Source organism: Falco rusticolus, chromosome 11 (genome assembly GCF_015220075.1).
Source record: "Falco rusticolus isolate bFalRus1 chromosome 11, bFalRus1.pri, whole genome shotgun sequence".
In the NCBI taxonomy this organism is placed as follows: domain Eukaryota; kingdom Metazoa; phylum Chordata; class Aves; order Falconiformes; family Falconidae; genus Falco; species Falco rusticolus.
In genome coordinates, this window is record NC_051197.1 from 25,522,603 (window position 1) to 25,535,796 (window position 13,194).

Consider the following 13,194-nt stretch of genomic DNA (forward strand, 5'->3'; position numbering starts at 1 on the left):
TCTTCTAATTTCATTTTAAAAATAGTCATCCACAGTCGTAATGCCAACAGTGCTATCTAAAACACTGCCACAAGGTGGTACCACAGTATTTTGTAAGATGTTGAAATCACTGTATCAAAACAACGCGTTTCTAAATATAGGTGTAATGTAAAATAGCTTTAGATGCAAACCATGCCTTCATTTTGAGGTAATGCCCCTCAGCGCTGCAGAGATACTCGGCAGAACTTTGAATCGCTCCTGTAAATGCAGAGGCAGTTGGCTCCATCCGTCTGCCAGAGCTGACTGATTTAACAGGACACTGACATTTATAATGTGCTTTCCTGCCCTAATTATTGAAGATAGATTGCTTAGGTGCTGGAGGTTAAGCAGATGAAATATTTTCCTAAATTACTGCCTAAAAAAGCAAATTCATCTTGATAGATAAGTTTTGAGTTTTCACCTCTCCTCCCACGTTGGCTGCTGCAACATTTTTCAGTTCTTCAGTAAGGGCAGTTGTGCCTGAATTGTATCAAGACATTTCCCTGAAAATACCAGCATACTTAGGGGTCAGGAAATCTGGGCAGTTTTGCTGTATGGGAATTGAGCACCAACTTTGGGTTCCGTGTCTGCTGTAGTGGTGGGGTCAACTTTGGGTTCAGCCTCCAGCTGAAGTGGACTACAGGCAGGAAAGAATAGTTTGGTGGTGAAGCCCGCCTGCTATGCCAGTGAGGATTTCTCCTCTGGTCCACTATCTATTTATTTTTCTAGTGAGTATCTAATCTCATGGGAATTCTGTCCTTTCCCTCAGGATAAGCAAGGAAAATTTCCTAACAAAGCCTCGATCTGTATCGTGCAGTTGTAATCCCGTCGCTCAGGCTCCTTGAATCACACTCCGTCTTCTGTTTTTGTGCTGCTTTACCACACGTGGTTCACATCTCCTTGACTACACACTGTATTTACGCTTGCCTCTTTAATGTTTCTTCATAAATCAAACATCTGTTGCCTTAATTTCCCAGTCGCTGAATTGCTGCCGATTCACTAATATCTCTTGGGTAGACGAGTGCCTCCAATTACAAAATGCCAGTGTGTGAGCATTTTGGAGAGCAACAGTTCTCTGCGCTGTGGATACTGAGAGTATTTTGAAAGGAAATGAATCCTAAACAGTTCCAGATTGTAACATCCAAGATGTGTATTGAATTCTAGGACCGCTCTGGGACCCCTACAATCCACGTGCTCTGCTTTCAGTCCTTGAACCAAAGCTCGGTGGAATGGGTTGTCCTTAATGCAAGACCATGCCCCTGGAATTTGATTTCTATACTCCTCATTGTAGCCAAAGCCTAAAGGGACATTGTACAAACATTAACTGCTGGTTCAGATCTTCGAAGGGTGGTTTTGATAAGAGTTAATACATACATCTGAATAAACAAGCTCTTACACAAAGGTGCACAATGTCTTTCAACAGTATTGGTAGATATCGCCTGCCCAATGGGCTGCATTTCAAGCTGTCTTCCCTTCAGTATATTAGATTAAAATTTATCAAGCCGACTTTCACTACATTCTTTCCTGCCATTATTCTGCTGCCTCTGTGCAGCTTCTCTGCAATTACATTGTACTGCCTCTTTTTTCGCTGCCTGCAGACTTCATTTGCATATGATTTTCCCTTGCTTTCATGTAATTGAAGAGCTTAAAGGAGATCTCTAATGGGCTGTAATTCCTTCTGTCATTTCTCTTTTTTCATTCAGACTGCCAAGAAAAGATCATTCCCAGGGATAATTTTAAATAAATGATTAACAAAAAGAAATAATGACCAAAGCACCAAAATAATATTGAAAGTTATTACAAAAATGAGATGTGAGATATAATTTTCTTACAAAATGAAAACAGATAATTTTGTGGCATAGACTGCAATGTTTCTGTAAGCACTTTGTTAAGCACCAACTTGTAGGAATTGTCTTGATGGACTTGAATTACCAATGCACAAAAACCCGTTTTCACCGAGGACAGCAAACTATGAATTAATTCATATTTCCATCCATTCAAAAGCAAACAAAACAAACAAATCCCCCTTTGTTTAAGAAAGAAAAAAATATTTATTTTCATAATTATTAAATCTGTAGATACACTTGACCCAAAACTGCATTTTTAGGAGATAAAGTACTTCATGGTGGTAGGCATTCCTTTTTAGTAATTCACTCCACAGAAACTTGTGGAGATTTTTAGGGGACCAGATGAACATTTTTTAAAACTGGAATCCTCTGTTTGTGCCTCCCTTTACCATTCCTCCAATTCTAATTTCAGTTCAGAATACAGACTTATTACCTAGTCATGCATGGCAAAAAAAAAAAGTTTTTATCCTAATAAAAGTGCTAGGACAAGCTCAGAAACTTAGCATTAAAAAACAACCGCAACCAGCAAGCATATTTTTAAAATATCCAATTTTCCTGTTTTAAAATCTACACAAAAATGCAGTGTGTTTCTGGTGACAGAATTGAGCTCCATTTTGATACGTCACTGTCACTGCAGAGACATCTACATAACGTGAGAGAATAACTGGAAAATGGCATAAGTATTAGAATGTATGAAGTATGATTCTTGGATTTATTTTAATAATTCCTGTGTCAGAATATAGGATTTCCAATACCGACTCACAATCAAAAGTGAAAAACGTTTTGAGGCTGTGAAAGGTGTCAGTATTAAAGAGTCTGTCTAGTCTGGAATATGTCGCACTTACCATTTGACATGAAAAGACATCATGTCACAAACCCCCTTTGATGCCATTTAACAAGCTATGTTTTTCATTTTAGCCTCTGAAAAGGCTCGGCTCTGGTGGGAAATACAATAAACACCACGGCTTTTGACTACTGCCATTTTAACCCATTACGACAGGCAAAGTGATTGCATTTAGATCAAAATCCAGTCCATTTGTTCTGGAAATTAAATTCAAATCAATTTGAAACTATTCATATTGTATTGTTGCTGGTGGTGCTTCAAGGCAAGTGGTAGCACTGTGCAAAGTGAGAACGAGCTTGAAGCAAGAGAAGTCCCTTCGTGGTGAGGAGCTTGGCTGAAAGACCAGGTAGACTGAGTGCAGAACTTATCAAAATATTAGTGATACAAGAAGTTATGTCGTTGTCTCAGTCCATGGCATTTTATCTGGTGTCTCCTAGCTTATGTAGTGTCGCTTTACAGCGTCAAGAACATTTGCTGAATTTGCCTACGTATCTCCTCTATTGAATGGAATGCTTTAAATAACAAACTAGTTCAACCTTTCAAAGGAGCTTCCCCTGTTACATCATGTGAAGAATTAGCTTTCTTGAGTTTGCAATACTTGTACTTCTTTACATTCTTTATCTTTTACCTATTTAGAAGCAAATGCCCCTTGAGCCCTGGGTGCCGGGTATTTGCTGAGAGGTTAGGGGCAGAAATATCAATCACTAGAGCAGAATTACTATTAATAACAGTATTTATGTGTGGTGGTAGTTTAAAGTCTAGGCACTCTGCAGCCTGTAGTTAACACAGCACAGTTATTCTATATTTCAGAGGGAGGAAAAGGTAATATATTTTTTAAAAGTGGATTTTTTGCCACTGGAATTTGGTGAAGGATTGAAAGGTGAATACAGTGCAGCTCACTGAAGGAGCTTCAGCCCAGGGATGATCAACCAGTGTGGGAGCCTGAGCTGGGTCATCTCTCTGTACCCTGCCTTGCTATGTTCCCCATGCTGTGCAGGCATGCAGGTGTTGCTGCCAACACAGATAAGAATAAGAAGGTTTTATCCAAAATACTAAACCATACATCTTCATGATTTCTTCTCTTCCTGCTCTCTTCTCTCTGTTAAAACACAATATTTAGAAGAAAGCGTAATACATTTGAAATTATTCCAGACACACAACTTATTTAAGGATTTTTTTTCTTTTTCCTTTCTTTTCTGGTTTATGAGCTTCGAAGTTATGACCGCCCTATTAGGAAAAAACTGTTTTCCTTGACTTTTTACTGAGGACATGCTTTTGTTTGCCTTTCCAGGACTGTTATGCATAGTAGGGAAACTATTCATCGAACTAAAAATAACCTACATGCAAACCTAAATGGAAACAGATATGGATTGAGAGAGAAATCCAGCTCTGCTCATTTTATATGCAAATAACTAAACCTATGCAATATAGACAGAAAAAAATTCAAGGAAATGTCTCATTGAGGACAGAGAAAAGATAACATCACAGCTAGAAACCATAGCAACAATATAAAATAAATAAGGCAGGGAATCATTTGCTCTAGTATAGTCTCATTTTTCTCACTACAGATCAAAGCATGCAGGGCCACATCTGAAATGGGTAAGAATACATTGAGTCTAGTTTCCAAGGCCTAACGTTATAGAAGTTGAAAAGCTGGGAAAAAATGGAAAAAGAAACTTTTCTGGGAGGTAGTTTTTTCCCCTTGTTTTTCAGTACAGTGAAAGGCAGGCAGCATGCTTCATTTTTCAGACCTATAATGTGCTTTGAAGTTCCACCAGCAATACAAAGTGTAATTATGATTCACATACAAAGATTTCAGTAATTTAATCTAACTGACCTTTCTTTGCAAAAGCCAAGCTATATACGGTAGGTTTCCCTTCCTTAGACGCTGCAGTAAAGTCCAGATGTAGCAGGGAGTCTTTCTGGTAAAAAAACAAACCAGCTGGTTTTAGCCTTTAGTCTTCAAAACTTTTAGATATTTTATATTTCTAGTTCAGACGCTGAACTGTATTATCTTGCATCTGATCTAACCGAGGTGAGCAGGGGCTCTCACTGGCTCACATGCCTTCGCTCACACAATTCCACACAAGTTGGAGCACTCCTGAAGGTGCGCGGTATAGAGGGAAGATGCAAATCAAAAATGTAATGAGCCAGCTCTGATCCGCATATTCACGTTTGGATGAGTTGCAGCATTGTTAAAGCTGTGACAGCCTCTTTTCCATGACTGAATTTAATTTCAAAAGCTGTATCCTCTAAAACAGCTGAACTGGGTCAAGAGGAGAACCTCCCATAGACATCTCCTCAAGAGGAAGACCTTCATACATAGAAAATAAAGCTAGTTTAAGAATGGCACTGTTGCTGCCATGGCTGGAGAGAGCCGAGGGAGGAGAGCATGAGCAGGGTGTCGGTGTGCCATGGGGATAGGTCTCGGGTCTGACATCCATCCAAATGCCTTAGCAAAGCCCTGCAGTGAAAGCTGTGAACGGATAATCCGCTTTGACAGCTCTGTTAGCAGAGACAAATGCTGTACCATACCTACTTGGGTACTTGAACAAAAGTGTTATCTGGTACGGGTTGATGGGCACACAACCCCTCCCAGATCATGCAGGTTCTTAGCATGATGGTTGTCTTATCTAGCAGCAGGCGCTGCTTAAGGGGTTCTGTGTTCTGAACTTTTTTCTTTGGATCGAGATCAAAACAAAGGTCTAGGAGGTTCTTGTGCAAAGCCTGTGATTATGTGTGTCTGTTCAAGTACATTTTTGCATTATGGTGCCAGCAGAGAATTTTCTGACAAAACAGAAAATACAGGGTCCTTGTCTCCACTGTTCACAGAAGTGTGCTGAATTTAGCAAACCTGTGACGAGACATAGGTACGGGGCTCACAAAGTCCTGTCTGCCTATTAATTGGGATCCTGTGTTTCAGAACAATACTAATATCAGTCCTGTGTGGAGGACTAATTATGCATTTGTCATACTTAAGTATAGGCTTATTATTTTTGTATTTATATCTTGTATAGATATATATAATATATTGGAGGATCTTTTGTTTATTATATTATTGTGCCTTTAGTTTTAATTCTAGGACAGTCCCATCATGATGTGTGCATGATGGATCTGATGGGGCCTGTGAGTCTAGATGCTGTTGGTACTGTGTGCAGGAATTGAGATTTTTTTATTATTATTATTATTCTTTTTTAAAGAAATGTTGTGATCGCTTTGCATTTATTTCTACCATTTTCTATTTGGCAGTATTTTTTGTAAATCTACCTTTTTGTGCTGAAATAGATCGAATTTTTATATATAATTCTCAACATAATAATAATAATAATAATTCTCAGAATTAAGATTTTTGCCTGACTTGGACTTGTAAACAGAGGAGGGGAAAAACCCAAATAGCCATTTTGTAGTTTTCAGTGAAAGCAAGCGGGAGGCTTGGAGTGCAAACTTAGTTTCTAATGTAACTTTTTACAAGTGTTTTCTGTTTAGCTACAACAGCATTTTCTTTCTTTTTTTATTAGGGGCTAGCAAAAAAAATCACACCAAAAACTCCTTAAAAATTTAACCATAACTTCTGTAAGGTAATTACTGAATGTGTAATATTCGGTGTTAACAATGCTGTAGCCTTCTTTTCCCATCATAACCTAGAGCTGTTAATAGGATAAATAATTCCAGTGATGTGTTAGTGCCCAAGGTCATACAGGAACAGGTAATGTACAAACTTACAAGATTTTTTTCTCTCCACAAAATTTTTATCCAGGTTTTTCAAACTTTAGTGGCTTTGACAATGAAGGTATTACTCTGATGTTAAGTGGCTTTGCCCTGGATTGCCCTGAAGCCTGAACATAGATCCTGCCTTCCTGGAGTGTCTGCACACTCCCCAAATATTAAAGGGCATAAATATATTACATTTTAATGGAAGATGGAGGTAATGTCTCCGTTTCATAACTGCTGCACAACAGATTCTACAATTGGGCCAAGCTCATGCTGGAAGTCCTTGGTAAAGCTTTGGGATTTTGTCAAATTCAGTCTAAATCTTCTAAATCACGTTTTGGTGCCTAGCCTTTTCGTATGTCAAATTATCAGAGTTCGGCTGCTAGGCTGTGACCTCTTTTAGGTGGTGTAGAAGTCTGAAGAATTAGTTTTAGACCTAGAAAATAAAGAGCAATATAGACTACTGGCTCCCATCTTTCACAACTGGGTGTTTTCAGATGCTTTCTAAAACAGATCTTTAATAAAGCTTTAATAATATGTTATATTATAGAATTTTTCAGAAATTTAGTTTTTAAATTCCCAAACACTTCAATATGCTGTAGATTCTGTTTTATTGCATATGATATAGCCAGATAGTTCTCTTACGGTTGTAAAAATTAGTTCTGAATGTGCATCCAATTATATTGGATATTCATGAATTTATAGTGAAATTTATTTAAAGTTTGCAAGGTTTCATCTCATATTTAAGCATCTGAGGCAGATTAATAAAAATGTTAAATGGCTTGGCCAACAACAAAACTTTAATTGCTTTGTTAGCTAATTAAAACTAGTGCTATTTTAATTAGTTAGTTATGAAAAGATTAGTACTGTTACTTTACATTTGTGTCTCTGATAATCCCTAGAAGTGCCATTACTGTACATTTCTCTCAAAACATTCTAAAATAATAGAAGAAGTTTTTATACTATTCATGATGCTTTATTATGTAATTATTTAAGTGAATTTCAAATGCTAAAATGTTAAGAATGATTGCTCTTTTGACAGTAACTATGCTGTTGATCATAGAGAATCAGCCAGACATCGTGTGGACATGATGCTTCCTGCTGTTGGTTTTATATAGCTATTGGAATAATAACATGCATTATTTTTGCAAGTTTTACTATTTTTGTGTATATTTTTAGCTTCTGTTTATGCTGTGCTTTCAAACAGTCTTGTTTTAGAGACCCCTGACATCCATCTTTCTACCACTTTCTAGTTCTGTTTCTGAACGGGGTGAAGGCAGAAGTGTGTGAGTTTTAGAGGAGCACAGAGAGAGTTGTGAGATTTCACGAGCACACATCTGAGGTCCCAAACGATCGGTAGAGAAGAATTTTTTGGCTTTCTACTTGCCTTGCTAAGAAAGGTGATGTGATCCCACTTCTTCCTACATGCTGGAATTTTGTCTTCTGAAAACGAGAATTGGATTTGTAAGAAGGGAAAATTACTTGCTACGTTTTTGAGTAAACAATATAATTTCTGCAGTTCTGACTGATGTCTTTACTGTGACTTTAACCAGCAGAAATCCCCTGGTGTAGAAAGGATACCAAGGCTGGGCTGCTTGCAGAAGTTGTGATTTTCCACTGAAGTATCATTGCAAAATTAATAGTAGCTGTGGGACGGCAAAACAAACCCACATCCTCCTTGTAGTTCAGCCTCAGCGATCATGCTAGTTTCTCTGTTTAACCACTACTACTAGGGAAGAAAGAAAAGAAATACAGACATCAAGAAATAAAACTAGGTGATAGAAAAGATGATGGGTATCAAGGACTAGATAGGTATGTTACACCCTACTTACCTACCTACCTATATAAGCTGCGACAGGATTTTAACTGAAGTGCATAATCAAAGGCAGGATATTGGGGCTTTCAGACCCCTTAAATAACCTTTATTTCTAAATTAATTAGTTCCTTAATGTAGTTTTATAAAATAGAAAGGGTCTTTTGCATAGAGGTTGTGATGGTGTCTAGAAGGCATGAACAGAGTTCCAAACAGGGAGAGATTCCTGGAGGTTTAAGGCAGCTCAAAAACAAAAGAATCAAAAGGATTGATTTCATGTCAAATGTAAGATTTTTCTTTTTTGTTTTTTTTCCAAAACTCTTACTGCTGTCTGTTGTGTTTAGAATTCTTTTCCATAGTGAAGATTCTTCCTGTCCAATCTGGTTTAAAAAATTTTGGTTTTCAATACTATGTTACAGCTCCATCCCTCACCTAAATATATGCAATAAATCCTCTAATAGCAATGAACAAGATCAGTGTGTGTATTTGGAGACACCTGAACCTACCATATCTTGCTTATTTGAAAAATAGCACCATGACCAAACCCTGATTTACATGCTTACTTGCCCAATACCATTTCTCTGATGTCTACTTTTCTGCTTATCTGTATTTCATTGAGAAATGGTGACAGTTATTGACATTACTTCTTCATGAGTGCATGGGGACAGTAACACTGAAACATTTGGAAAAGCAAAGAAAATGAATTATCAATTGAAAATGTACAAAGGAAGATTTACTTAGTGTTTTCCAAAATGCCTAGGCAATTAATAAATGAGACTTTTCAATACAAATTTAAAACAAATTCCAACTAAATAAACACAAAGAAAATTGAAGAGAGTCGTGTTGCAGACAGCTGTATTATGAAACATTCATTTGCTCTGAATGCCAGGAACATTTGTTATAAAGCAGCTGCCTATTTGTTAAATATGATCATAGTGTGTTATCTACATTTCTACTTCTGTTTTGAGTTGGTAAAATACATGATTAAAAGAGGATGTTAAGGTTTTTTACAAACTACAAATAAGATGGTTAATGAATGAGTAAATGTATTCAAGTCCCCTGAAGGAATTTATTTTCCAGGCCATATTCCTAAAGGAAAATCAACAGCAAACCAGAAAACCAAAACTTTGTGCTTTAAAACGTGACAATAGTGTAACAAATAAAGCAAACACTGGAAAAATTATCAGTGGCAAGCTATTGAAAAGGTATCTCAAATGTCTTAGCATATTCTGGCCTGTTTCTTGACTATTTCTCCACTCTTATTAGAAAGTATCAAGTGCATATCATACTCAAAAACCCGTTGGCAAAGGCAATTCTTAGCTCTGGTTGTACAATCACTTTAAAAAAATAGTATCTGTGCGGAGTTGCAATGGGAGACATTTACAAATTCATAATCCTTCATGTATTTTCTCACAAAAATGGGAGCCATCTCTTCTGATTTCCATTCTGTTGCTTCTTTACTAGTTCCTTGTACACTTCTGACCTTAGAAACCTGGGAAAAGAGTCCTTTGCCATGAGACTATAGACTAACCTCTGAGCATCATCAAAGCAGCTGAGGGTGGGCTCAGAGATGTTCTGAGAGATGTGGTTTTTGGTATGGAAGTCAATATTAATCTGTGGGAAGAAAGGAGACGTAAAAACAAAATGAGTTTGTTTGGAAATCTGAGGTCTGTCCGCGTACAGGTCACAGCCTGTATTTGAATTTCTTCCCAAATAACCTGGCTAATGCAAATAAGCAGGAAGGTCATCCCTTCATTTTCTAGCATACTGAATTCTTGACTTCATTTGGCTATTAAAAAGATAGCATCACTGAAAAAAGAAGATAAAAACTGTCCTTCGATGATCTCATCTTTTTGCCAAGCCAAATCCTATGAAGCGGCAATTACCAGAGACTAAATTAGAGATGAAGGTAGTCAGCATCCTCTCAGGTTTTGGCCTTAGGTATTTTGTAAGGACTTTTTGGTTTTGATAATAATAAATGGATTTCAGCCATATGTAAGACATGGGGACATTCAAAGCACATTCAATATTGAAGGGGAAAATAGCAATGCAAAAGTTTATTAGGGAGTAGTATGTGGACAATAATTAATTAGCAATTTGTTCCTTCACAGTAAACATTTTAAAAATAATAATAGAATTGAATGCTGTGATTGAAATTTTTGCAAGTTGACATTTTAATTTTCATCATGTCAAAAGCACCTGTACAGAAGCACAAATACTACATGAACATTCCATACTGGTACCTAAAATACGGAGGAAATGGTGCTCATTGCATTATAAAAATGCTTAGAGAAAACAAATTATACTGAACATCTATTTCCTTAAATCATAAGGTAGAAGTTTCAAAAGGTGAAATAAACCTGTGCCCTATGTGAAGAATGTATTTGAAGTATAAACCAGGAGAGGTCTGTCTTCGCTTCACAGAGTTCCACACAGCGTTTTCTACCTGGCAAATAATTGACATGAAAATGGAAGTACAGCCATGTTGAATTGTGTTTTCTGTCATTCCTGGAAGTTTGGATCTGAACTTTCTACTTGATTCCCACCCCCAGTACCCACAGTAGGTGCAAAAAACTTATTTACCTCCTTTGGAGCATCAGCTTGTATAAAGTCAGAATAAATCTTCCGGGCTTTTGAGGCAATCTTAGCGGAAGACTTGGTTTTCTTGAAGTCCTCACAGGCCAGCCAGAACTCCACATTCTCCTCACTGAACTCTGACTTCAAAAATGTCCTAAAAGCTGCCAAGCCATCTGGGGAAAAATGCATGAGATGATGGCTAGAGGAAAACTGGAAGACTAATGCAGATTATGTCTATACAGCCCTCTGTGTGTCTCTCTATATGGAGTATATATAGTGTAACATGTGTCTGATACTGCTTTGCCTGTCGGCCAGCAGTTATTCTTAAGAGGCTGTTGTGGGAGAAATAAATAGATGGAACTATAGCAATCATAAGCTGACTAAGAGAATTCTTTCAGAGAATTACTGGTTGAGGAATGCCCCCAACACCTGCTCACCATGGTTTGGTCTCCCTAGCACCGAAACACTAGTCAAAAGGGGATCCTGGAGATTATGGTCTTCAAGAGGATTTGTAGTGACTAGGAAATTGGGGATCTGAGGCTGAACCCTGGTTTAAGAAACAAGTCATATTGTGGCAGTGTGCTCCTTTCAGAGCTGAGGTTGGCCTGCCCTCTTTAGGCTTCCACCTCCTTGCAAGTAACGGTTAAGACGTGGATAAAGAGATGGACTCTTTGTTACTTCTTTGTTTGGCACTTTTTAGAGAAAAAAATGACACAAATAATGGGTTTCTTGGAAGAAATTATTTTAAAATTAATCCAAATCACAACCTCTTAGGAAAGAAAGCTGGCAGCACCCACATTTCACTGTGTTAGTCAAATTAACACTCTTAAGAAACAGTGTGGGGGCCCCAGGGTCCATGCTACAGATACTACAGGAAAATGGAGCAAGGGCAAGGAAATCTTTAAGTTACATGTGGTCTGGGGTTTCGGGTTAGTAGGAATGGGATCTCTTGGAAAAATGACTTTAGATATGTCAGAAATAATCATTTTTTGTTTGACTGGAAGTCAATGCATGACACATCTATTCCTTTGTTACAGGAACACCTAAGACAAGGTTTGTGGGTTTTTTTATTTTTAAAAAATAGGAAAACCAGAATCATTGCATGAAAAGTTTAGGACAGTTCTCTTCATAGCACAAAACTCTTTCAGAGCACCTCTGCCTTCCTGAATGTCCCTTAAACGTTGGCCAGAAGGTGTATTTGCAGCTTGGAGAATCATGCCTTTCAGCCCAGCAGCTCGCATGGCTCAAAGCACACGGAGTGTCAAACCAGAGAGCGGTGTGAAACCCCGACAGCAACGTTTGTGAACTGGGTTGACCCACGTTTTTTAAAAAAATATTTTTCACTTCTTACCTTTGTTAGCTAGCAGTGTATCCACAGACTCAGCCCAGGCCATCACTTCCCCAGCGTTTGACCTGTGGAAACAACATCTATCCTTGAAAATAGCATTGCGATCTTCCACCTGTGCGGTTCGTGTTACCTCATTTATTATTTGGTTGCTTCCTTGGGGGAGCAGCATGAGCAATTAATCTTACCCTCTGCACTGAATAACAGAAAGTCAACAAAAAGTGTGACACACTTAGAGTGTAAAGAACCATATAGACTCATAAGGTACAGTGTTATTTGACATTAGCAACTCGCTTTTTCAAGCAGGAGATAGTAGTAATGCTTGTAATTGGTTGGACTATAATAAAAACATGGGAGGGATATTAATGTTCTAGAGTACTTACTGAATTTCTTACTGAGTTCAAGTGGATTAACCATTAATTTATATGACAATTTTTGCTTGGAATGAGTAGAATTCTCTAAAACATGATCATGCTAACAGTGTTAGGATAAATGGATACTATTTCAGTTTCTCCATGGTATAAAAAATCAAGTAAATTCATAGTTTTGGCTCTTCCTTTGTAACTTACGGTAGGCTTCTGTTAGAAATGAGACATGGAGCTAAATAAACCCTTGCTTTTACAAAGCCTGGCTGCTCTGAAGATGTTCAAGCTGGTTCAAAAGCCAGGCTTCGTGTGCAGGGTACTAGGAAAGCTGCACGATCTGGTGGGCACAAGGATGTCAGAGAAGGGAACTGCTTGCTACTTGTGGAATACTTTTTTCTTGTAACTTGGGAAGGATGGTCATATTCAATTTAATCCACGAGTACATAGATAAGAGAGACCTGTCTTTCATTCCTCTAAAATTATGTTTTGATTTAAGTTGCCACTGTATGAGTTTTTCAATTAAACACCTAGCAGAGAAAAAGAACCTCCTTTACCAGCATTATTGTTATTGCTTGTACTCTGTCACAAAACCTTGGAAGAATGTGATTTCTTGAAAACTAAACACTTCGCGGAAATGTCAGGCACACAGGTGGAGATGTCAGCATGTGCTTACC

General features: G+C 37.8%; 1 protein-coding gene across 1 annotated transcript; it reads right to left on the minus strand.

The window, feature by feature from the left end:
- Positions 1 to 9,438: 9,438 nt before the first annotated feature.
- On the minus strand, positions 9,439 to 12,614 carry RGS21 (regulator of G protein signaling 21). Its single transcript, XM_037404326.1, has 3 exons — positions 12,162 to 12,614; positions 10,817 to 10,983; positions 9,439 to 9,847 (listed from the first exon to the last, which is right to left on the minus strand). The coding sequence occupies exons 1-3, from the start codon at positions 12,325 to 12,327 to the stop codon at positions 9,644 to 9,646; spliced, it is 537 nt and encodes a 178-aa protein (XP_037260223.1). The 5' UTR covers positions 12,328 to 12,614; the 3' UTR covers positions 9,439 to 9,643.
- Between the last annotated feature and the right edge of the window lie 580 nt (positions 12,615 to 13,194).